Source organism: Balaenoptera physalus (assembly GCF_965194825.1).
Source record: "Balaenoptera physalus genome assembly, chromosome: 3".
NCBI classification, from domain to species: Eukaryota; Metazoa; Chordata; class Mammalia; order Artiodactyla; family Balaenopteridae; genus Balaenoptera; species Balaenoptera physalus.
In genome coordinates, this window is record NC_138890.1 from 28700564 (window position 1) to 28726926 (window position 26363).

Consider the following 26363-nt stretch of genomic DNA (forward strand, 5'->3'; position numbering starts at 1 on the left):
TACCACTGTAACAAAAAGAATAAAATACCTAGGAATAAACTGACCTAAGGAGACAAAAGACCTGTATGCAGAAAATTATAAGACCCTGATGAAAGAAATTAAAGGTGATACAAACAGATGGAGAGATATAGCATGTTCTTGGATTGGAAGAATCAACATTGTAAAAATGACTATACTACCTAAAGCAATCTACAGATTCAATGCAATCGCTATCAAACAACCAATGGCATCTTTCACAGAACTAGAACAAAAAATTTCACAATTTGTATGGAAACACAAAAAACCCCGAACAGCCAAAGCAATCTTGAAAAAGAAAAATGGAGCTGGAAGAATCAGGCTCCCTGGCTTCAAACTATACTACAAAGCTACAGTAATCAAGACAGCATGGTACTGACACAAAAACAGAAATATAGATCAGTGGAACAGGATAGAAAGCCCAGAGATAAACCCACGCACATATGGTCACCTTATCTTTGATAAAGGAGGCAAGAGTATATACAGTGGAGAAAAGACAGTCTCTTCAATAAGTGGTGCTGGGAAAACTGGACAGCTACATGGAAAAGAATGAAATTAGAACACTCCCTAAAACCATACACACAAAAAAACTCAAAATGGATTAAAGACCTAAATGTAAGGCCAGACACTATCAAACTCTTAGAGGAAAACATAGGCAGAACACTCTATGACATAAATCACAGCAAGATCCTTTTTGACCCACCTCCTAGAGAAAGGGAAATAAAAACAAAAATAAACAAATGGGACCTAATGAAACTTAAAAGCTTTTGCACAGCAAAGGAAACCATAAACAAGATGAAAAGACAACCCTCAGAATGGGAGAAAATATTTGCAAATGAAGCAACTGACAAAGGAATAATCTCCAAAACTTACAAGCAGCTCATGCAGCTCAATATCAAAAAATCAAACAACCCAATCCAAAAATGGGCAGAAGACCTAAATAGACATTTCTCCAAAGAAGATATACAGATTGCCAATAAACACATGAAAGGATGTTCACCATCACTATCATTAGAGAAATGCAAATCAAAACTACAATGAGGTATCACCTCACACCGGTGAGAATGGGCATCATCAGAAAAACCTAGAAACAATAAATGCTGGAGAGGGTGTGGAGAAAAGGGAACCCTCTTGCACTGTTGGTGGGAACGTAAATTGATACAGCCACTATGGAGAAAAGTATGGAGGTTCCTTAAAAAACTAAAAATAGAACTACCATATGACCCAGCAATCCCACTACCGGGCAGATACCCTGAGAAAACCATAATTCAAAAAGAGTCATGTACCACAACGTTCATTGCAGCCCTATTTACAGTAGCCAGGATGTGGAAGCAACCTAAGTGTCCATCAACAGATGAATGGATAAAGAAGATGTGGCACAGATATACAATGGAATATTACTCAGCCATAAAAAGATACAAAATTGAGTTATTTGTAGTGAGGTGGATGGACCTAGAGTCTGTCATACAGAGTGAAGTAAGTCAGAAAGAGAAAAACAAATACCGTATGCTAACACATATATATGGAATCTAAAGGAAAAAAAAAATGGTTCTGAAGAACCTAGGGGCAGAACAGGAATAAAAACACAGACGTAGAGAATGGACTTGAGGACACAGGGATGGGGAAGGGTAAGCTGGGGCAAAGTGAGAGAGTGGCATGGACATATATACACTACCAAATGTAAAACAGATAGCTAGTGGGAAGCAGCCGCATAGCACAGGGAGATCAGCTCGGTGCTCTGTGACCACCTAGAGGGGTGGGATAGGGAGGGAGGGAGGGAGACGCAAGAGGGAGGGGATATGGGGATACATGAATACGTAGAGCTGATACACTTTGTTATATAGCAGAAACTAGCACACCATTGTAAAGCAATCATACTCCAATAAAGATGTTAAAAAAAAAAAAGTTCCAATCCTTCTCAACAAGTTTTCTTCCTCTCTTACCCGACTGCATCCTGCGTATTGATACAGGAAAATCCCTAGCGCTTGTAAATGCTCATGTGCAGCATGCACAAAGAAAAAATGGCAGGGAACAATTAATGGGAGCTGGATCAGCTGTAACTATGCACACAAGACAAAGGAATAACAGGAAACGGAAACACAATACCAGACACAATAAGCTCCCAAAGCAATAATTATATTACAATTTCCCACCAGCTGGCTTAGAAATCTCAAAGCACTGAAACGTCCATCTTCCTTTCCCAAGTAAAATGCCCTTCTAGTTTGGGGAAATACTACCATCACTTCCCAATGTCCCTGAGGCTCCACTGAAGAGAACCCATTGTGAAAGATTCTAGAATGAACAAGACCTACTACCTTCCCTCGGCATGAGGTCCTAGACACTCCTTGCAGGTCAGCCTATATTTCTGATCATGAGAAAGGATTCAAGATTATGTCTGGATTACCTTCGAGACATCTCCTCTGACCAAATGGCTTCTCCTAGCCCCCAGAATGCACTTCATCCAACAAGCGTTCTTGAGTGTCAGTGATGTTCTATTATGCTATGCTGAGGGTACATAAGAGAATAACAGATTATCCTACTCCTTAAGAAGCCAAAACTCACTTAGAGTTCCAGCAGCACTGAATTTATACTGAATGAAGAGCTGGGGGCTCTGCAAGATGACATGCCTTCAGGTAGAAAAGAAGAAAGCAAATGTACAAATGCTCTTTGTTCCAGTGGAGGAAAGAGACGAAGATTAAGAGAGGTAAGACAAGGAGGAAGGAAGGAAGGAAAGGAAAAGAGGGAGGGAGGGAGGAAGGAAAGAAATAAGGAATGGGGGGAGGGAGGGAAGAGAAATAAATTAAAAGGACAAATTGAGGCATAAGATATGATACATGGAAAAGATATGTTCTTGTAGATCTGAAGTTCTCGCTTGGAGATGGGATAAGATATCATTGCCTAATCTGGAATTACAACGTTTGAATCCTTGAACCTCTCCAAGAGTTCAACTCTTAGGAAGACCCATAATTGTCTCTTACTGGTTTTCAAATAATTCACATATTCTTTCAAGTTCAAGAATACTCCTAAGACTTCAATACACAGTCTCTGCCTTGACTATCTGACAAAACAGAGGAATCGAAACAGATATTTCACTTGTAGAATAGCCTAAGTGACATATGTTTTGTGACATGGTTCAAGACACTCATCTCTTTCTATTCATCAACTGAAATATCAAAGAATTCTCCTACAAAGGAGAATCTCAAATAATTACCCATTTCAGCTGCCTTTGAGTATGAAGCTTTCATAACTCGTCCAATGTCTTGATCAGAATGATGATTTACGGACTTCTACTTTTTTTTTTTTTTGAGAAACCATCCCTTCAAGTAAACAAGTTCATACCATAAGTTGCTGACCTGACCCATGGCTCCAGAGGTGAACATGTGACCATAAGTACACAATCTGCATATTCATTCTCCTGGTCACACTCTTCAAGACCTTAGCAAATGACCCAAGGTAGTTCTTGGCATAGGATTTTGGTCGAACAACAGGGAACCTAGAGTTGCTTAAGCTAGTAGAATATGAATCTGAGTTTCCCAGTGGCTTCCCCATTGGAAAACTTGCCTCAGAAGGCAGCCAACAAAAGGAAAGCAGAGCCAAGATCTAGAGAGACAGAGACTATCCGAATGACACTAAGCATCTGGATCCAGCCGTACCGAAGGCCAACTACCCCCAAGATTTTTCAATAATGAGAAATAAAATAAAGTCCTATTTCCCTGAGTCAGCTTGAGTTGCATGCTCTTCCTTTGTACCGATAAGAATCCGGACAATACATTTCCTGTATGCTTCTTCTTATTTCCCATCACACACAACCAACCTGGTCACACACACAACCAATTCCCTGCCTAACTTTGCCTTGTAGCCAGGAGACACATAAATTGTTATTTTGCAGGTTGCATTGGAATGACTCCACCTCTAAAGCCTTTTAAACGGGTAGCTAACCTCTGTGATGCTGACCATCGAATATCAAATCTCGTAGGTGCTCTAACATGTCAGCTCACTTTTTGGCCACTAGGATTTCACGGACAGGCGGATCAGCTGCAAATATCCGCTCATCTGTCATGTGCATCCTCCTAGAGCCAAATAAATGTCAAATTCTCTGAGTTCTGCTTCCCCATCCCCATGGAATATAGATTCCTGGAAGGTTTTCACCATATCTCAAATCAAATGAAGAATGTTAGATGAAATGCAGAAGAGCCTCAAATCACAAATCATAGTCACTGGAGGAGACATAACTCTTCAACATATGAAGATTCCTTCTTTTTTTCCCCAAATGAACTTGGAACAATTACTACCTATTCATAACTCTCTAAGTTGGATTTTTAAGCTGTTTTTGATCAGCAGCTGGTTATAATTTTGTAAAAGAGTTTCTCCAATGGCACAAATACTGCTGTACCCCAGAGGAATTGCAGAGCTAATCAATCACTCTTACATAACTAGTACTCACTGTGAAAATAATGTCCTTGACCGAACAATGAACTTGAACACATATTCCAAAGCTTTCAGCGTTCTTAAAATTGGCTCACATTGCTCTCCTCTGCTGGAGGTATCCAAGTAAGTCTTCAGCACCATCATCAATTTCCTGAATAAGGGATTATATTTTCAAAATACATCTCTTTTCAGCCCACAGCACGGTAATTAATTTGTTTACTAAATTATAAGGCATTCAATCAAAGGTTAGAGGTGATGGTATAGCCAAGCTCACTTACTCATTTACACCATAAAAATAACTCTGCTTAAAAATATATGTTTAATACAGGGAGTGAATAAGTATTTCCTGTCCATAAAAAGCCAGCAAAGGAAAAAGTACTGAGAAAAAAATCTTTTGACTGGGAAAACTAGTCACAATGAGGATGTGAGGGGGGATGATGTGGTGACAATGTTCTTTTCAGCTTTTTCTTCCCACAGAAAATGTTCTTGTAATATCATGGAACTCCGTTGCCTGGAAACTTACCATGTTTCTTTATTACCAGCAGGGTAGACTTTGAACTACTTGGCCTGCTTTTCCAGGTCCCTTCACAAACAGGCCTCCACCAAGTTTTCCAGCATCATTTCTGATCTCTAACCCTCAAGCTGTACTGAGCTACTTGTCATATGCACTTCCTTCTCTCTAGCCTTTGAATCCCAGTGTGTATCACAAGTAGCTGTTCAATAAATGATAGCTGACTGACTAAATGAATGAACGAATGAGCAAACACTTCCATGTACTTCTGCCACCATAAAATATTCATACCAACCTATGAGTTTGCATATTTTTATTTAATCCAAATAACACAGCCAGATTGGGTTTTGTCAAAAAAGGTAGAAATCACACAGGCTGGTGACAAAAAGAAACTACTCAACTTTTTGTGACCTAGGCATCCTGGCAGGGCAAGTAGGAAGTACACAGTTACTTACTTGTAAGCTAGGGTAGCACTGAAATGCTGTTGAATGTAAGCCTCCAGAACGGTGTTGAAATGCTGGAATTTCCGGTCAGCAATGAGTCCTATTATGTAGATCTTGAGGAAGAAGCAAGGAATCAGTGTTTTGTGGGCGGACCCAGGACAGGAAGCTGTATTCACGTGGCATAACTGAATCCCTATCAAATTCTTTTGCCCAGGAATTAGGTCACTAATATAGCTTCAGTCCTTTTCGTTAAGGTAGTAACTCTACTCAAAAGTATTTCATGAAGTATGCTACCGGGTTTCACGGTCAGATAAGCTTGAGAAATCTCAAGTTATCAACCTTAGACTGCCTTCTTTACTGCAGGCCTTAGAGTCTTCCATATGCTTACGTGCACTGTAAATCTCCAAGAGAGTCATGCAATGGTCAGCACTTCCCTAAGTTCTTTAATCACAGGATCTTTTTGTCAGGAAGCATATTTCCTTAGACACAGCTTTCTAGGAGGCCCTATTGGGAAGCAGTGGATTAAGTCACAGCTGTCTCCAAGTAAGCTCTTTAAAAATGTAAATGTCACTGACACAAAGGGTTGACACATTCATACTTTATTGGTCACTGATACCTTAATGCAGATTTTTTTTTTATGTTTATTTTGACATGACATTGAGAAGATGTGAGTTGGGACCACAAGAGGAAGAACAGACCATTTTGAAAGGTGGAAAGGAGACAGATCTGGCTGGTGTACCACCCACTCTAAAATGTTCTGGGTGGGCAGGAGGAGTGTAACAACTGCTGAGTTGGAGACTGAGCAGGAAGAAGGTAAACATTTTGGGTGCTTTACAACCTGGCCAAGGACTCACTCCCTGCATTCATGGAAAGCCAAAGTGACTATTCATGGTATCCAGCTTCATGTACTTTCAACCAGGGCCAATCCACCATCAGCACTTAAACACTCCCCTTTTAATCACCCTGCCCATGCTTTCAAATGAACTCGAAGCAAACGAAGGGAAACAGCAACTTGTTCATTGGTCTGGTTGCCAAATGTTACAATGCCTCCAAAAAAATTCATGAAAAGGGCCATGTGGGCCATAAGTTCTCTGTGTTCTCACAGTGAGACACACGTTAATGCCTAATGTCACTGAACACTGGCCCCCTCTCTCTTACCAAAGCATCAAAGACGAGGATGTCATACTCATTACTTTGAGAATGTTCCATCATGATGTTGAAGAGGGCATCCAGAGTATCCTGGAGAAACTGGGCAAAATAATGAAGGTCTTGTAAGAAACAGTGTAGGTGACCCAGCAGTCCCACTCATCAGTGTTTACCCAAGAGAATGAGGGCACACATCCACCATGTGCCATGTTCAGGAGGGCCAGGTACTTTACTCACAAGAGCCAGAACTTGGAGCAACCCAGTTGTCCATCTTCAGCAGAGTGGATAAGTATAGGGTGGCATTTCCACATTATAGAATACTCCACAGCAATAAAAAAAGAGCAAACTACTTCAACGTGGAATGATGAATATAACTCTTGTGAGCATTGTGCAGGGTAAGATAAGTCAGACACAGAAATGTTCATTCATTATCACTCTCTTTTTTATGAAATTCAAAAACAGGCAAAAACCCCATCTATAATGATGGTAGTCAGCTTAGTGGTTACCCCCGAATAGGTTACTGACGGAGATGGGGTAAGAGGGAACCTACTGCAATGCTAAAAATGTTCTGTACCTTGACCTAGGTGGTGGGTACACAGTTGTGTACATGTGTAAAAATACACTGAACTGTACTCTTAAGATAAGTGCTCCGTACATATGTTACTGTATGTAGAGTATACATCAATAATAATTTTTTTCTAAAAAAAGAATGCAAAAGGGAGACAACAGAATTCCCTTTCAGATGACTTTTCCAGGCTGCCAAAGGTGACAGGCCTTATAAAAGGATGTCTGGGGAATTTCCCTGCCATTGTTGAACCAGGTAGGTGGGTCAACAGTGCACAGTTAAAGCACTGATCTGGAAATTCGACCATTTCTTCTCAATGTATGGGCAATTAACTAAAATTTGATACCCCTCCCTCCTAAGAGATGGGTCAATATTTGCTATAGTCGAAACACAGAGCTACTACATAAAGATGTTCAATCTCACAGTTTCTAGCTGTACCAGGTTCCCAATGGAAACAAGATCACCAGGACCTCTGGGAAACACTTGTCCCAATTCATAGTGCTGGAGAGACAGCTGCTTTCATTAGATCTGCGCTTCAGACACTATATTCTCCACCACCATGTGGACACAACAATACGTCTGACATTTGCATTGTTTTCTGCTTTCCTTTTCTCATGTCTAATACATAACATTCTCGAAGCAGCAGAAACCAAGAATACTTTTTATTTCTAACAGCAACATGTAGATAATACTAAGAGATCATACTACTATAGCAACTTACAACAACAAAAATAAATAATAGTTACTATTTGTTGAACTTTGTACATTTTCATATGCGTTAGTTCAATTATTGTGCATTATGTGTAAGAGACTTGCTGAGTGATTTTTAAATATTTATCATCTTGAATGCTCACAACCCTGCAAAATATGTCATATTGATAACACTATCACATAAAGTTGGCAAGCAGTTGAACTGGGATCTACACCAAAGTTGATCTATTTCCAGAGACTGAGCACAACCATACTTTTCTCCTGCTCAAGATTCAGCATCACTGAACCACATCATCCCCCAGATTTACCAATAAAGGCTTCTAATGCCGACTTGGGACACTGTATCCCATTGTCAGAAGCAAAGTTGTCCTATCTCCTTCAGCACTTCATCTCTCCCCTGAAGCCACCCATGATTTAAAGCTCTGTCACTGGTGGATGAATACAGGCAAAATGAAGCCCCACTGACCTTTACTACTTCTTCTCCATCGACAATCTTCAATTTTTCTAAATTCTCCTGTAGCAGTTGTGGCTTCATACGCCACTTCAGCAAACCCAGCAAACCCACTAAAATAGAATCCAGACAAGCAGAATTACTATTACTGGCCTAAACTGTCTGTATCAGGACCTCCCCTGGCCTGCCCACACATAAACACACACACACACACACACACACACACACACACACACACACACACACACACACACACACACACAGAGCTATCAATGATTCCGATACCATTCTGGGTGAGCTTTGTGGAGCACACCAGCGTAGAAATGGAGAATACATCCCGGGAGCTGACAGAGAGCCCCCCGACACTGCTGGAGCTTCGACTCAAGGTAGCCCCCTTGTTTTCCACGTGGTGTCGGTAAGAAGGAAGAGTCAGGTAAGCACTGGCGTCCTCCATCTTCTTGCTGTCCCCCTGGAAACAACACCTTGGTTACTTCCCCAAGCCAAGGGTATGCACCCAATGCTACATAGAGTTTGCAGTGGCCAGATTACACACTGTAGGTAGAGAGGATCAGAAACAGTGAGGGACATCATAAGAGGAGCAGTGAACACCAGCTGGTAAGGCAGGGCTCTTTTTCCACAAAATAGGCGAGAACCCAAGGTTACGTTAATGGGAAAGGGGTTGATCACCACCTGAAGGCTCTGTGGACTTCATTAATGGCACAGAGGGAACTGAAGACTCCCAAACAGGATATTTTAATTCATTCTAAGTTTTATAAGATCTTAACACAAACAAGCCCACCAGCAGGATAAGGAATCAGCTTAAAGAAGAAGTTAACAGCAAAGGCACTAGATTCTGAAAGTGATGGTATTTAGACCCTATTCTACCATTCACATGCCTGTGTCATTTTGGATACATTCCTTGGTCTCTCTGTGTCTCGTTCTTCTCATGATTAAACTGAGAATTAATCATATTACCTACTTCTAGAAATTTGGAGCAGACTAGATGGCATAATGCATATAGAACACTTAGTAAAATGACAGACACGTAAGTCCCTTGGCATGCTGAAATGAATGACTAGAGGTAGGCATTACAGCCGTCAACATTCACTGAGCCCTTACTCTGCACTAGATGCTGCACTAAGTGCTTTATATGCCTTAGTTCATGTCATTTAAGCCTCACAACAGTCGTTACTGTTGTGGATACTGTTATCATCTCCAGTTTACAGATGAGGAAACTGAGGCTTAAGGAGGGTGACTAAATTGAAAACTGACTGCAACTGGGACTCTGCCCCCGATGAGTTCACAATCTTTTAAACCAAGAACTACCTTGATGCGTCAAAAATGAGAAAACAGAGCCTGTACAGAAGGAAAAGGGGTGTCCTGGAAAAGCCAAAGAGACTCAGAGAAGAGTACCATGTTATGAAGCTTTGATGAGGCTGTGTTTGCCATGCAGACCACAGGCAAAAGGGCAACTCCAACCTCCAATGCTGAGAAAGTCAAGGGCAAGGGTTTGATCCCTGTGCTGGCCACTGAGGCTTGCCCTGTTTCACAGCCATACCCTTTGCCTCCAGCCAGGGGCTAGCTAGAGACACGCCACTGTCACAGGAGTGGTTGTGGGAAAGCATGCGTATAAGATCAGGAAAATACTTCCCCACTTCTAGAGAACAGTGCAAGTCTCATGACGTAAAAATAACAGCAGCTGCTATCTATACTCTTTTACATGGTCCTTTCGCGTGGCTCATCTTATGGTCATAAACATGGCCATCACCACTTAAGGAAAAGGAAACTGAGACTCAGCAAGACATGTGAGGTGACTCCAATTTAGTCAACAGCAGGATCGGGACCCTAAATTGTGATATTTTTTCCATTAGCTACAGTGAGGAATCTCTCAAATATTTCTTGCTGGTCTTCTGTACATCCCACGGGTGTCTTAACAGAGTCAAAGCCCACTCTGTATGTAACGATAACCTTCCATTTACTGAGAATTCCATGTACCCATCAATGTCATGTTTACATGCACTGACTCATATAATCCTCACAATTACTCACTGAGGGCTCATAGATGAGCACACGGAGGCCCAGAGAAGTTAAGACTTTGTACAAGGCCTCACAGCTGGGAAGCCCCTATGTGTGTTGACTCTGGGGTCCCTGCCCTTAATTACCAAGCCATCCTGCCATCTCCCCTTCACTTCCTGCATGCTCCCCACTGCAGAGTTAATCCCAGCTCATGGTACCTTTAGGACAACCAAGTCGTGGCATCCGTCATGCAGAGTGGTCCCATCTTCCTTCATCAACTTCACATAGGACATGGCAAAGTTCTTTTCTCCTTTATCCTTAGCTGAAAACAGCATTGTTGAGGTCAGGGAAAAAAATGATACTTGGGCCACCCAGTGATCCCACCCCGCTCCCCTCAGGGGTTTTGCAGAGATGCCATTTGGCTGGGTACTCACATTCCAGGGATGACCGATGTCGAAACATGAATCGCAGGTGGATCCTCTGCATGTCTTCAATAGGGACGGCCACCTCAGTAGGCAGAAACCAGAGCTCAGGAGACAGTGAGTTGAAGGGCCCTCCCCACTCCACCCCGCCCCCCCACAAAAGGCAGCCTGACCATTTAACTTCGAGTGCTGCGTGCTGATTTATTACCCAGCCATCAAGCCTGATGAACTGTAAATACATTACATAAGGACTGGCTATGAAGAGAAAATAAAGTACCAAATGTAATCCATTTGGCAAATTGCATTCCCAGCCAATGAAAAGAGATCTGTAAATTACAGGGAGGAAAAATGAATCTCCCCATATTGATATAAAAGTCACATAACTTTAGCGCAGGATTTAATGCACTGCAAACTGCACAGTGCACATTTTCCTTACACACTCCAGGAGTTTGGGCAGTTGCAGCAGGGCTTAGAAAATTAACAATGCCCATTAGGGGGCTTGCTGGGGGACTGTCATTTATGTAAATTAATAAAAATGCTTGAATCCAATCATATTCGGGAAAATCCTAGGCCTCATTCCCATCTTTGGTTGGACACATGTCCAGATGCTTTTTCCTCCAAGGACACTGGGCCAAGACAATCACCCCTTGGTCACCCAGTTTCACTGTCCAGTGAGTGGTCTGCTGTACCCTTGACTGAGGTGCTTTTGTCCTGTCTCTGGACTATCCCACCTCCCAAAGCCCCACAGCAATCCCTGTATTATACAATTCAGGCCCAGACAGAGAAGCTTAGCTACATGTGAGAAAACCACTCAGATTTTCTGTGGATACTTTCTGCTCCAGAAAATGAAATTTGAGCCCAAAGAGGTCCATCACTTGTTTGTGTGTCTCAGAGCACAAGAACTGAGAGTCACATGGGCAGCTGTTGTCCAATTCATTCTTTCACTGCATATCGAATCAATACTATAAGCTACAATCATGTGAAGCACTGGCCATGCTGACGTAAGGCAGAGTCCCACTCAAAGAGCTCACGGCCCACACAGGGCAACACATAATTATCACCATGTGATGAGGGCTAGCAAAGAGATATAACTGGGTTACAAGAGAGCACAGAGAAGAGAAAACAACCTGGTCCAACAGCTCTCTGACCCCAAAGTTGGGTAGGTCATCACTTTTAAGAGAGTGAGTACAGGGAGACCCACTGAGGAAAACAGGACTATAGGTGACAAGGCAAGAACCACTGAGGTTTGAAGAGCTACCTCTGAAAGGGAAGTCTTATGAATATCTTCAGTTTGGGTTCAGAGCACAGAGTGAGTAAAGACGGCTATTAAGGGCTTCCCTGGTGGTGCAGTGGTTGAGAATCTGCCTGCTAATGCAGGGGACACGGGTTCGGGCCCTGGTCTGGGAAGATCCCACATGCCGTGGAGCAACTAGGCCCATGAGCCACAACTACTGAGCCTGCGCTCTAGAGCCTGTGCTCTGCAACAAGAGAGACCGCGATAGTGAAGGGGCCCGCGCACCGCGATGAAGAATGGCCCCCGCTCGCCGCAACTAGAGGAAGCCCTCGCACAGAAACGAAGACCCAACACAGCCAAAAATTTAAAAAATTTTAAAAAAAAGACTGCTATTAACTACAAGGCAGAGACATTTGAAGCTGTGATCAAGCTTCACTGGCCACTAAATTAATTCCAAACTCCACTTCCAATGCATGATATTCCCTTCTGCTTTAGTGTGACAATCTGGTAATGCAAATATTTGTGGTTAATGCCACTACCATCTGAGGTACCCTCCCAACAGGGTATCTACCAGGCATTAAATAGCTTTTTATAGCCTCACATTTGCTCCCAAGCTCTGTCACTCCTCACTGCTGAGTCGAACGACACAACTTGATGGCTTGGGCACAGTCCACAAGATCATCTGACAATGCCATGGTGGCTTGCTGCTGGGCCGGTGAAGGGTGATCAAGAGAACCGCGCGTTCGCCCACTGGGCCACTATTTCCACTGCCTGACACACCACCAGAGACATGCTAGGCTACTGTTTCAGATCTTAGGGAGTCCTAAGAGTCCCCCAACTATTATCATCATCATTATTATTATTATTACCTTGACTGTTTCCATCCACCGTGGCTGTTTGACTTGATAGTACACGACGGACCGATATTCATTCATAGGTTTGTCCCCAGCTCCCACGCAAATTGCATTCTGACCCAAGAAAAATGAAAAGAGAGAAAACACTACAGAACTGCCATTTTCTATGCTTGGGCAATTTCGGTCCCGAGGCCAAGGCTGGCCACAGGGCCTGGGGTAACCCTGCCTTCTTTAAGCCTTCTGCCAAGTACCCTTCTACATTACGGATTTATACATGAATGTGCCCGGCCCTGGGAGTGACAGCTGCTTTACTATAGAAATTCTATTACTTGCATTCTGGAAACCACTGGAGCGCAGTAGCAGCTGACGTGGCTGCCCTATTGTCAATGGTAACCAGCCTTGGATTGCTGCGCGCTGCCAGTCTTATTAATTCTATCTGTTTCCTACATCTGAATTGCACAAAGTTACCAAACAGGCTCAGATCAGCCAAGCAGCAGCTCGTTCTGATGGATTTCTGATGCTAACACACCCAGGTGCCGGCGGGAGCTGGGCAAGGGGAGGGAGCTTGGGTTTCAGACAGACACATGGGCAGAGGGGGCTAAAGGAGCCCACAGTCGGGGAGCATCTTCCAGGTACCAGGCCCATGCTAAGCACTGGGATACGGGCATGAGTCAGAGAGTAAACCTGACATGAGGGCTCACAGTGTGGTGTAGGAATCATTATATGAGCAGACAAATCACTAGGCAATGTGAAGTGATGACAGATGTATGTATCCAGTTGTCCCTTGGTATCCACAGGGGCTTGGTTCCAGGGCCCTCCCTTCCCCACCGATTTAAAAAAAAAAAAATCCACAGATGCTCACATCCCTTATATAAAACAGTGTAGTACAGTCGAACTTCTGCATCTGCAGATGCAGAACCTGCAGGTACAGAGGGCTGACTGTATAATACTATGGAGCACAGAGAAAGGACACTTCAGTGTCCCCTGAAGACTCAGGGAATATTTCTTGGAGGTGATGACAGTTGAAGATCTTGAAGAAAGGTTCCAAGTTGGCTTTGAGCAGAAACACAGTACGGACATTCTGAGAGAGAGTGAGCACAGAGCAAGCATACCTACATAGGATATTTATTCTTAAAAAGTCACCCTCAGAGTAACAAGGAATTACCTTGCAATAGAGTATGCCAACCCCTAATTCTATCTCTGTGTTCATTCCTGTTGTTTGGCCCCAAAACAAGATCTAAGGTAGGGTCACTCAGAAGGGGCCTAAGTTCGGTTTTTATACCAGAACAAGAGATTTTAATCTCAAGTCTTCAGAGATCTAGGGACATGAGGATTGGTTTTGCAGCCCCAAGCCCCCAAACTACAAAACTGTGTGCCTCTGGGCAGTTTTATGGTGAGAGAATCCACGACTCTCACTAGATTCCATCAGATTCTCCAGTGGATTCCCCACCAGGCTGAAGGACCAAAGCTGGCCACTCTGGGCCCCTGGGAAAGCAAGCTAAGCTGTGGGAAGGATAATTCTGTCCCTCTGTACTTCCGAGCTATAGGGAAAGAATGAGTTCAGTTTCAATACTGACTGATGCTACATATGGCCAGATCAAACCCATTTGAAAATAAGGCTACAGCATCCTTTCAAAACTTATCTCTGAAAAAACAAGGACAACCAGGGAACTGCAAATGAGGGAAGACATACAACTCTCTTAATTTTCAATGGTATGGAGCCTTTCAGAACTTCTTGAGGTGCTGAACTAAAAACATGCTTCCAAAGTTGTCCTAACCATGTAGAGAGTGCTTTGTGTCCAGCATTATGCTAAGCCCTTTACACAAACTGCCTCACTTAATTCAATCCTCACAACCACCTCTGATGATTACCGTCATCAACCCCATTTCAAAACTGAGTAAACTGAGACCCTGAGAGGTTACGTCACTTGCCCCAAAAGGTACCAACTCCAGGACTACATCTCGGACCCTCTCTTTGCCCAGTGTTTCCTCTGTAACAACCTAGATGCCTTCCAGCCTCCTAAGATTTATATCTAGTGACAATTATGGGCTTAGCATTTCTGTAGCTCAGCTGAATCCCACATAGCTTATAAAAACTGAAAATACACATGTATCTCTGGTGAAAGTAAAGCTGCTGTACAGCACGCAGCTGAATCCCACAAAACTATCTTGATGATGAAAATTTCTGATTGCCTAAAGCTGGAGAAAACAGTCTCAGTATTATTCTGAGAAAGACCTAAGACAGCTCCCTCCCTCTCAACACTGCAGAGATAAAACCGAACGTCGCTCGGTGTGTAGAAAGAGCATTGTGACCAGGGACGGGGGCTGGTTTTCAGGAAAATATAGATTTGTGCATGTCTCCATTGAACCTATTCAATAATCTTCCCCATTGCCCACCCCCATGGCTCCCCGTTAACAACGAGAGCCCCTAATTGGCTTCAGGTCAGTAGAAGGAAGCCTGGAAACTTTAATGCCGACTTGGCCTTGGTGGACACACTTCAGCAGGAGGAAAAATCAGGCTCCAAACACAGGTCTTGTTTACCTCGTAGGAATCACCTGAGGAATAAATGACACCAGCGGTGTGAACGCATTTCGAGCGCCAGAAAGTGCTCTAGGCTGACAAGGTCGGTCTTATCACGGGAAGATGCCAGTTAGCGTCCGCGAGGCGGTCACCAAGCCTGCGACGGCTCTACCTTTCTGGTAATAGAGAACTTCAATGAACACCTGTTACGTCAATTATCTCAGCTGGTATTCACAAGAGTAAAGTGTCACCGCTGGTCTCATTTTCAGACAGAGTCTCCTAGGCGTAGAGAGATTACGTAATTTGCTCCAGGTCATCCTGCTAATCCGGGCTGAGTTGGGCTTTTGGCCTGGATGCCTGGCCCCAGAGGTCATGTCTTAACCACTACACAGCACTGCTCCCCATGCCCTACCTCCAGCCCTGTAAACTGGCTGGTCTCAGAAGAGCAGAGGTTTCTCAGCCCGGCATCTGAGCATTTTTACTTCTTGAACTTGCTTTAGGAATCCACGCTGGATTGTCTGTTTGACCCCCTCAGATCCTTTCCAGGGCTTCAACCTGCAGTTGGTCTGCTTTTTTCTAAATGTTACCTCCTTCCTGTTGCTGAGTATTTACTACATACCAGGCGCCTTACACCTACCATTCTGTATAAACAGCAATCCCACAAGGAAGAGATTATTATTCCTCTTGTATAGACATGGAAACTTGCCCAAGATCACACAGCTAATAGGAGGGGAGGGTGGGATTTGAACGCTGTCAGTTTGCTCTCAGAGCCCAGCCTATTAGCTTCTCTGCTATGGGTCCTCCTGAGCAAGGTCGTTGAGACCCCAAAGTGAGCCAAGGACAAGCCTAACCTACTCTATCCTCTGACCCTGCTCTTCCTAGGAGCAGGAGGAGAAATCGATACCCCTAAAGGGGACTGTTCCCACCAACATCAAACAGGAACGTTTGAGTGTGCTGCCTGACACTTAATTAGGCAGTAATATTTACTTCTGCAAGTAGAGAAAGAAAAGCCTCCCACAGGCTTCCTTAGCAATTTTCAATAGTCAGTCAACTGAACTCCCCCTGACTTCCCTCATAGATGAAACTGCAAATTATCACTGTGCCCCACAGTTACCTCTCCATTTCTGCCCCCAAATTCCTGCCTATATATTCATCTTTGATAAGTGCGTCTGTTCAGCCTGGCTGGGTGTGACACGAAAGGATGGCAGAGTCGGAAGTACAAATGGTTCAGAAACGAGATAAGAGGTCTGCTTTCCCATTATCTGTTCCTTCTAATTTGTCCTTTGGCAACATCGAAGGCAACCACATCAGTGTTTTAAAAAATGAGGCTGAGGTTAAAAAGTTCTCCAACAGGTAGTTGGGTAAAAATGACTTCAAAGCATGGTCTATACATTTGTGAAACCCAATTTCCCTTTCAGATAAAAACCCTCTGCTCTTCCTTTGTGTTTCTTTGAGCAAAGCGTTTCTTACTTATTTTATTTTTCAGAAAAGTTTCAAAATCCAACAAAAAGAGGATTAAGTTAAATCCTTGGATTTTGCTCAACTACATATTAATTAATGGGCCCAGTCTTTTCGAACAAAAAGGTAATTGCGATGATTTCTTTAAATTTAAAAAATAATTGTGAATCTTCCCAGAATTTGATGGGAGTGGTTATTAGCCTCATTTTTAAGATGAGAAATAAATTGGAGGATTTTTTTAACGTACAGGCATTAGAGTGAAGTGTTTAATAAGAGGGACCTGAAACCAAACCCCATCTCTGCCGTATACTACTAACTTTATGACCCTGGGAAAGCTGTTTCACTTGACAAAGGTTTAGTTTCCCCCTCTGTAAAAATGGGGAAAATAACAGTAATGCATCATACTTATCACAGTGCCCGGCACGTAGCAATGCCTCTGTGAATGCTAGTTATTCGTAGGTAAGGGTAGCAAAATCTGCCTGGGCTCCAGGCCCCCAGGCTAAAGCAGAAGATCTATCAGTATTCACACCCCTACCCTCCTGTGCTATCTGATCACCCACTGCGGCCTAAGAGGAATATCTGCCCACGCTGAAACTTCTGCTGAGAGCTGATTTTATTTTCAGCTAAGTACTCTGAAAGGAGACATTGAGAAGCAAAACCCTCCCACACACTGGACACAACTGCTGACAACCTTAAAGGAAATATAAGTAAATAAATGTAAACACACACGACAAATATTACACAGGACATATGCTGTATAAATATAGCAATATGCTTTGCATTCTTGAATTCACTCTGCTGGCCCTCTGGAGACCAATTTACTGATAAGGCTTTCCACCAGAATGTCTGGCTGAGTGCTAGGGAGTTAGATTAAGTGTTGGGAATGTCTGTTTTGAGGACATCCTGAGTCTTCACACCAGCCCAAGGCTCCGTATTGATCCTTTTCCTTGCCATGGAATTTTGCCTCAATAAACCAGCTCAGGTTTCGATGAGAACAACATTTTAACTGTGAAAAGCTAACCTACAAACTGAGGTGCCAAGCAAAAAAAAGAAGAAGAAGAGGTCATGAAAGGAAAGGGACAGACACTGAAAAGCCAACTGCTTTGGTGTAAAGAAAGAACACCACCAGGTCTTATTACGGGCTACTGTGCCAGTCAAGCTCTAAAGGTGTAGATCACCTTACTCAACACCACCCTGCAGGCACCTGGCATTTAGAGAGCAGGAGCTGAAAGGAAAAAGAAAATCTTTATGAACGGAGGCACCCTAGGGGAGCCCTGTCAACCACAGCAACAGCAGGGTCCCTTACAGGAAGCGTTTTGCCATCCTCCGCGCACACACACATGATCACTTCCACATTCCTCTGAGTGGTCTTGTTGTACTTGTCAAAGTCACCTTGTAAGAGAGTGATGTAGATGTCGTTCCTGACGTCCCCTGTGGCACAGGGAGAGAGACAACAGTTGGAGTCTGTGTAGCAGGAGAGGCACTGACTAGAGGGCGCGGGGAGTTGGGGAGCTGGTGGAAGTGCCACACTTCATTAACTTCTATTAATGAAGTTAAAATCAGAACGATTTGGAAAAGCATTTTTACTTCATCAGGGAGGCTGGAGCAGTAGGTAACAAGAGGATGGAGGAACAGTAGGAAATTAGTTGCAAAGAGGGAGGTAGGATGGTCATGACTGGCCGTATTTTTTTCTCCATTAAAAATCATTTAATTTTCATCCTCTAGTGACACCTTCTGGGAAGGCAAAGGCAAACTCCAATTGGATTGATCTTGGTGCATGAATAACAAGCACAGACGGTTCTCTCCACAGATCTCTTACTGTGCAGAAGCAGACAGAATGACTTTCTATCTGTGTCCGAGGAACACGGATGGGGTGAGGGACGAGGTGTGGAGGGTCTTCAGGAATGGGGGGGGTGATAGCTGAAAACCCTACAGGGGAATGCACAAGGGACTGATGTCTCAGTAAAGCAGGCATAGATAAATTACAACACCAGTGGACCACCATGCAACTGTGGAAAGAAGGGGTAAGTCAGCGAGAGTGGTTATGGACACAAGTCCTAGACTCAAGTTTAAGACAAAGAGGGAAGTTTCAAAAGAGTGTTATCATGCAGTCCCATTTACTTTCTTTTATTACATACACATTTGGAAAATACGTATCGTGGTTACTTCTGGAGACAAAGATTTGAGAGAGCTTTTAAGGTTTCACTTTAAACCTTTTCATGCCACTTGGACATTTTACAATGAGCGTGGACTCTTTTGGTAATAAAAAAATAGCTTAGCAATTTAAGAGGATGTCAATATTCACCCCAGAAGGAGTGAAATTATTCCACGTGTAGTAAAGTGGAAAGGATGTCCATGATAAATTATTAAGTGAGAAGTGAGCTGCAGAACGCTATGTAAAGTATAATAAGTAATGGTATATAAAGTATATGAAGTGTGATTCCCATTTGTGTGTGTGGGGGTGCATGTGTGTATATTTATGTGTTTGTGTTTATTATGTGAATGCATAGAAGATTTTTGGATATACAACAATTGTTTTCAGTGGTTACCTTCAGAGACAGAAATAGAGAAAAGCAGTAGAAAAGAAGTAGTTGACTCTTTAAAAAGAAAATAGATCACACTAGCTAGACCACCCCCAGCCCCACCCAGGGGGAAGGAGAACCTGGCATGATGATCTCCGGGAAGCCCAGCTTCCTGGCCACCACGGTGGTCCTGTCCACCAGGTGTGGGTAGTCCTTGCGGATCTGAATGATGTCACCCACAAGCATCTTCATGGTCACCCAGAGGCCTGGAAGGGAACACTCATGGTGAAGAGTCAACTTCAAGGTGTTCCCTCAGCCTCACCCTCCCATCATCTCTCCCCTTGGTCTCTCTATGGAGGAGACCATGGAAGCACAGACAAGCGGCCACAGATGCAGTGACCCAGCCCTGGGGGAGGATGCAAGGCAGGATGCAGAGGGGCTCTAGAGCAAGACACCTCCAACTGAAATCTTACAGGTTACTTCTAGCAGGGGTCAGCTTCCGTCAAATCATTGCACCCCTCTAAACTCAGACTTTGTAAAGTGGGTTTGATACCATCTATCTCACAGGACCGTGGGAAGGATGAAATTGAACAAGGAAACATTTTACAGTGCCTGACACATAGGAGGTAGGCTATACCAACTCCTTTCTTCCTTCAGGCACTAGGACATGCCTCCTTCTGCTTCCCATTTAGAGATTTCCAGCTCTGTAGATCACACTCCCCCATTCTTCACAATGGTCTGTCTGGAAGGAAGGCTATGTTTCCCAGGGTTTAGGAGTTTGATCTGTTTGCCACAGAATCAAGGGATCTCAAGCTGAAGTCAGGCCCAGCCCACTTGGCCTGCTGGCACTCTACCTTGCCCTCCGCTGTCTCCCTTGGAGGCTGTGACTTTGCCCAGCAGGCTGTGCAGGAAGTCATTCTCAGCTGTCACCCTAGAAAGGAAAAGAGAGCACAAAATACTTGCATGGTATCCTCATGGGGTCCCTACCTTGTGGTTCCAGGAGCTCCAGAAAGCTGCCCAACCCCTCCACACACCTTAGGTGAAAAGTGAGCCCGCCCATGTCAGCTCAGAGAGTGTACCTGCCATCAAGAAGCACATCTCTCTTTTTCACAAAGCAACATGGCTCTGAAATTTGGGGAATACCAATGTTACAAGTAAAGGCCATTTTTATTCCTAGGAAGACTCTTAAAAAGGAAGGATTCCCAAGCCCTCAAAATGAGTATCTGCTCAGCAAGGTGGAAAAGGCTTCAGCTGCTCATGCTAAGTCCTAATCACATGACTTAGAGCCACTGACCTCATTATCTGTAACAAAACACCATCCCCCTTAGACAAACGAGGACAAAGTTCTCAAACTGGGGGTCCTGCTTTCTCAAACTTATTTTAGATCAAGGAAAGGATATTCACCCTCCTCACTACCCTCCTCTAAAGTCATGGATATTTGTACCCACAAGAATTAGGTTCTGATTTCCTGTTATATGCTCCTGATACGCTGCTGCCTCACAGCTTCATGGTCCCTGTCATACTTAATCTTTTGTTCATTTAATTCTGCATCTAAATATAAGCTTCAGGAAGACAGGGCCACGTCGACCTTGTTCACCACCTCATCCCCCCATGCCTGGCACAACACCCGGCCCTCTGCCAGCCTTCAGTCAAAGTCCGTTGAATAAATAACATCTGATGAACGAATAGGTGAGAAGCTGGTTGGTTTTTTTTTTGTTTCACCCAAAATTCACAGTTTATCTAAGGGTTCAATCTTGGTGGTGTACATTCAATAGGTTGGGACAAATTATATAATAACATATATCCATCCCTCCCACACTCCTGATAACTACTCATCTCTTTGTTGTCTCCATAGTTTTGCCTTTTCCAGAATGTTATATAGTTGAAATCATACAGTATGTAGCCTTCTCAGATTGGCTTCTTTCACTTGTAATATACATTTAAGGTTCCTCCATGTCTTTTCGTGGCTTAATAGCTCATTTCTTCTTAGTTCTGAATGGTATTCCATTGTCTTGAATGTACCACAGTTTATTTATCCATTCACCTACTGAAGGACGTCTTGGTTGCTTCCAAGTTTGGGCAATTATGAATAAAGCTGCTATAAACATTTGTGTGCAGGTTTTTGTGTGGACATATTTTCAACTTCTTTGAATAAATACCAAGAAGCATGATTGTTGAATCATATGGTAAGAGTATGTTTAATTTTATGAGAAACCGACAAACTGCCTTCCAAAGTAGCTGTACCATTTTGCACTCCCACCAGCAATGTGTAAGAATATCTGGTGCTCCACAACCTCACCAGTATTTTGGTGTTGTTAGTGTTCTGGATTTTGGCCACTCTGATGGGTATGTAGTAGTTATCTCATTGTTGTTTGAATTTGCATTTCCCTGATGACATTTGATGCGGAACATCTTTTCATGTGCTTATTTGCCATTTGTATATCTACTTTGGTAAGGTGTCTGTTAAGGTCTTTGGCCCACTTTTAAATTGGGTTATTTTCTTATGGTTGATTTTTAATAGTTCTTTGTCTAAGCTGCTTGGTTTTGAATGCCTCAGCACTGAGACCATCATTCTCAACCTGCCCTCCTCCTGGGAGGTCCTACCTGGGCTATCATCAACTCAGGCAATCAGTTCACCCTGCTTTTGTATGGCCCTCAATCAGAAAGGATGTGGTTTCAGAGAATGGAAAGAAATGGGAAATCTCTCACGGGTGAAAAGGGATGAAGTGCTGCTTTTCTTCATCACTCTCTGCTTTCCCCTTGATGATGTCTGTTATATCCATAACTAGAAAGAAAAGAGAAATGAATTAATGGTTTAAGCCCTCTTGCTCCCAGGAAAGGGTGACAATGGGATGAGCTTGTAGGGCAGGAGGCTGGGACAGAAAAGCCTAAAAAGGCAAGCAAGCCAGCATGAGACAATATACAGACAGCAAGGATTCATCACAGGCAACAACTGGCAAACGCCTCTGGGCAAACCGGGCTGGGAGGTCAACAGTCAGGGAAGCGTCCAAAAACCCAGGGCTTGGCAGAGGCCAAAAGGAAAGAGTCAGAGCCGTGCTTATGGAATTAAGCAATTAGGTTTGGATCTGACATATTTGTATTGGATGTTTACTGTGCTGACAAAACCCAAGCGCGGTGACTCCCTGTGGGATCTGAAGACTTATTCACCCTCTTTTCGTAAACGTGCTCATATGCACAGACACGTTATCTGTGGATCCTTGAACCCTGCATTTCCAGAGGGATCCTAGCTCCTCTGAAACTTCTCTTTAAATCAGCCACTGAAGGTCCATAAAAAACCAAGGTAAAGAACTCCTGCACCAGAGCAGGGATTATAGAAATGGGGGCAGGGGGAGGAGCACTGAGACATGCTAGCCAAATAGAGCCAAAACCCTAGTAGCATGAAATTCCTCAAACACTCCAGGTCCCAGTCAGGGAGCCATTAAAACTGCTTGGGTAATAATCAACTAGTGATTGCATCTAGCTCAAGAGAGGAGTTAGGGAACTGAGAGAGGGAGGGGAAACTGTTATTTGAACCTGACCAGCATCCATTCTCTCTGATGAACAGAACCCCCCTTGCCCATTCTCAGTGAGAATGATTTGGGTAGAACCATCTCCCTCTGGCTCCAGAGTTTTTCATACTGTAAATTCATTTGAGTTCCTGGATCCAGCTATGCCTGAAGCAATCTATTCCTAAACCTTTCAGTTACACCAGATTGCTGTCACCTGAAACCAAAAGAGAGAGCCAGCTACACTTGGAGACAAAGACACACTTTGCAGTAAGGCTGAAGGACCCTCACTGCCTTAACAGGGACATTGTGATGCCAGAAGTGTCCCTCATATAGAATCAGAGAATTTAGACCAAGTCATGGATCAACCAGGTCCAAGTCCCTCATTTTGCAGATAATGAAACTAAGGTCCTGGGGAATATGCTTGTCCAAGATCGCCTAGCTAGCTAGCTAGCAATAACGTTAAGTTGAAACACCAGCTGGCTCAGTATAAGCTAACTTCTTCCACTTCACCACTTTGCAAGCAGTGCCAGGGGACTCACTGGACAGCTAGCTGGTTTGTGATAACAGAAGATCAGGGTGTCCTGAAGTGAGAAACCTGAAACACTGGGTTTAGATATGGTATACAAGGATTATAAATGGCACACAACTAAAATGTTACACTTTAATAAAAAGAAGTAAAACTTGCATATCGAATTGCTATTTCCACAGGTATTTAAATTGTCTTTTAAGAAAAAAAAAATGTACTTCAGTTTAAATAAAGAAGGTTCCTTAAAAGAAAATATATTGGGTAAATAATAGTGCAAGGGATAGTCAAATATAACAAAAACTGTAAAAGTGGGACAAGAATGATGAAGTCTTGGAAACCCCCAAGAGAGCTAAGGCTTGGAAAGGAATGTGGAGGTGAAGCAGCCTCACTGGGTTATGCCAGCTCTCCACACGTCCACTTCCGTCTGGAATTTAGATGTGTGGTGGGTGACTCATTCTGTGTAACTGCATTTCCTGTCCTGGATATTTTTTTTAAAATGATTTGCTCCTCATAACTAGATCCCACCTATATTGTTCTTCCTTTTTCACTGTGCTGGGGAGTGAAGGCGCCGACTGCTCAGACTGCACTGTGGTCCCAGCGCTCTGCTCCAGACACGGGGATTCCATTATTCACCGTCTTCATCATAAATCTAGACTTAGTTACCAATTGTTTTGATTTAGTCACAAGAAATGTAGGTATTAGGGGTTGTCTGGCCTAAGTTTTTGAGCGGGAGAGGGCAAGGAGGAGAGCGAAAGAAAAAAAATCTTCAAAATTCAGTCATATAAAACGTGCACTCCAGTAACAGTTAAGTGCTGTGTGGTGTGTCATTACCTGCCACCCCAAAAGGCCGCCTCAGTCCCTGCGTGCATTTCTTCGTGTTCGTATCCTTAAGATCCATCTTCCCAACTCGGACTATTTGACAAATCAAGTAAATTTTATCCCTGTTGAGGTCTTTGTTTCCAAGATCCTGTAAGGCAGGAAACGAATAGTTACACATCATGTGTCTAATGAACAAAAAGTAGAAAAGCAAACTCAGTAATAGTAAACTCGGGGGGTGGGGGGAGGTTGGTGCTTAGCACTTAGCATACATGGACCAATCATACAGTTCGTCCTGGGAAAGGTGGAAAACAAAGCTATCACCCCTGTTTCACACGTAAGAAAGGTGAGTTTTGGAAAGGAAACTGGGTGACAGGGCTCTGGTGTTCAATCCTGATTCTTCCACCTCAAACTGATGGGAAGAGAAGGACCAGAGGTACAGCATCAGTTGTATAGGTAGCCGTCCCTATATGCCAGCTGATGTATCCAAAAATAGCATTTGCTGCAAATGACTCCATCCACCTGGTCATTGCTCAGCACCTCTGAGGGAGAAGGCAAAAGGAAGAAGGAAAAATCCTAACAATCACCGTTTACTGAGCACCTAATGCATGTATATCACTCGGGGTCGGGTTGTTGTTACACCAAACAACCCCAATATCCGAGAGCTTCTAACACAACAGGGTTTATTTCCAGCTCAGGCTACCGGTCCAGTGCAGATGGGCGGGGGTTCCACTCACTCACTCTGGGCCCCTGGTGATGGAGGATCTATCCTGTCACAGTAGGTGCATTCACCGTCCCCAGAGCAGGGGAAGGTAACGGGGCAAATCACTCACTGGCTCTTAAAGCTCCCACCCAGAAGAGAGGCATATCACTTCCGCTCCCATTTCAGTGGCCAAAGCAAGGGCCGCGGCCACACCTAACTGCAAGGAGGACAGGGAATTACACTCAACTGTGGGCTCAGGAGGAGGAACGCTGAAACCGTGAATTACGCTGACGTCTCAAGCCCTGTGCTCAGTGTTGCACACGCCATCGTCTTATTTGATCTTTCACAACACTCCAAAGTCCCATCACTAATACTATTACTGCAGCCCCATTTGACATATGGGGAAACTGAGACACAAAGAAGATAAGGGTCTTCCCCGAGGACATGACCTCAGTCCTTGCAGACACTGTCCGGTCACTCTGACCCCAAAGTCCATCAACCTAACCACCACAATACATTTCCTTCACCACCAAAGGCACACAGGAGGGGAAACCACCTGGACTACCTCAGCACTCAAGTGCCCTGCTCAAATCTAAAAGCTTCAGTGTTCCTGGCACCCCCTTCCAGCTGAGATCAGCTGCAGAAGGGATGTCAAGGCATGTTGTTGGCATCAGAGCAGAGATCCCGGGGCCTGGCCTCACTAGAGAATAGTCGCTTCTCTTCTGAGTTAATCCTCACGCAGGCATAGGTACTGGGAGCAGCCTGTCAGCTGACATCAGAGCCAGGGCCTGGGTAAAGCCGCCATCCCCAGCCTCTCACTGTGGCTGGTGTGGGAAGAAGAGGGAGGGGTGTGCAGAGTCTCTGGGAACAAGACATGGCCTCAAAGTGGTCCACACCTTCCTGCTTGGGGGTTTATGTGTCAACGTGGACAGGCTATGCTGCCTAGTTGCCTGATCAAACACTAGTCTGGATGTTGCTGTGAGGTATTTTGTAGGTCTGATTAGCATCTACAATCAGTTAACTTTAAGTAAAGGACACACCTTCCATAATGTAGGTGGGCCTCATCCAATCAGTTGAAGGTCTTAAGAACAGAACGCGAGGTTTCCCAGCGAAGAAGGAATTCTGCCTCAAGACTAGAGTATAGAAATCCTCCCTGAGTTTCCAGCCTGCCGTCCAGCCCTACAGATTTCAAACCTGTCGGCCCCCACAATCACATGAGCCAAATCCTTACAACAAATCTACCTATTTACATATCTTCCTGGTTCAACTTCCCTGGAGAATCTTCACTGATACAAGGGCTGTCCCTTCAAAGCTGGAGGAATGGCCAGCTGCTTCTCCACTCTCCCAAGTCTCCCCACTGGGCAGGGAGAGAGGGAAGGTAGGGGAGAGGCGGCTTTCTGACCAAGGAAGCCCCTCCACTCATTTGCATTTCCCGCCTTGCCCAGTAGGCAACTGAGTTTGAGATTCCAGTTATCTCACATCCAGATGGTGGGACAGCCTCTTCTCTGGCCT

General features: G+C 44.0%; 1 protein-coding gene across 1 annotated transcript in view; it reads right to left on the reverse strand.

The window, feature by feature from the left end:
* The window catches only part of DOCK2 (dedicator of cytokinesis 2), a 425439-nt gene that overhangs the window by 348280 nt on the left and 50796 nt on the right, over positions 1-26363 (reverse strand). Inside the window, exons 10-22 of the mRNA XM_082456398.1 lie at positions 24164-24299; positions 22007-22082; positions 20152-20228; positions 19438-19563; positions 18082-18206; positions 12812-12910; positions 10721-10793; positions 10505-10608; positions 8556-8739; positions 8286-8383; positions 6556-6645; positions 5410-5510; positions 4460-4594 (exon numbers count right to left, since the gene is read on the reverse strand). Of these exons, the coding sequence (XP_082312524.1) occupies positions 4460-4594; positions 5410-5510; positions 6556-6645; positions 8286-8383; positions 8556-8739; positions 10505-10608; positions 10721-10793; positions 12812-12910; positions 18082-18206; positions 19438-19563; positions 20152-20228; positions 22007-22082; positions 24164-24299 (1424 nt within the window). The remainder of the gene's footprint in view (positions 1-4459; positions 4595-5409; positions 5511-6555; positions 6646-8285; positions 8384-8555; positions 8740-10504; positions 10609-10720; positions 10794-12811; positions 12911-18081; positions 18207-19437; positions 19564-20151; positions 20229-22006; positions 22083-24163; positions 24300-26363) is intronic.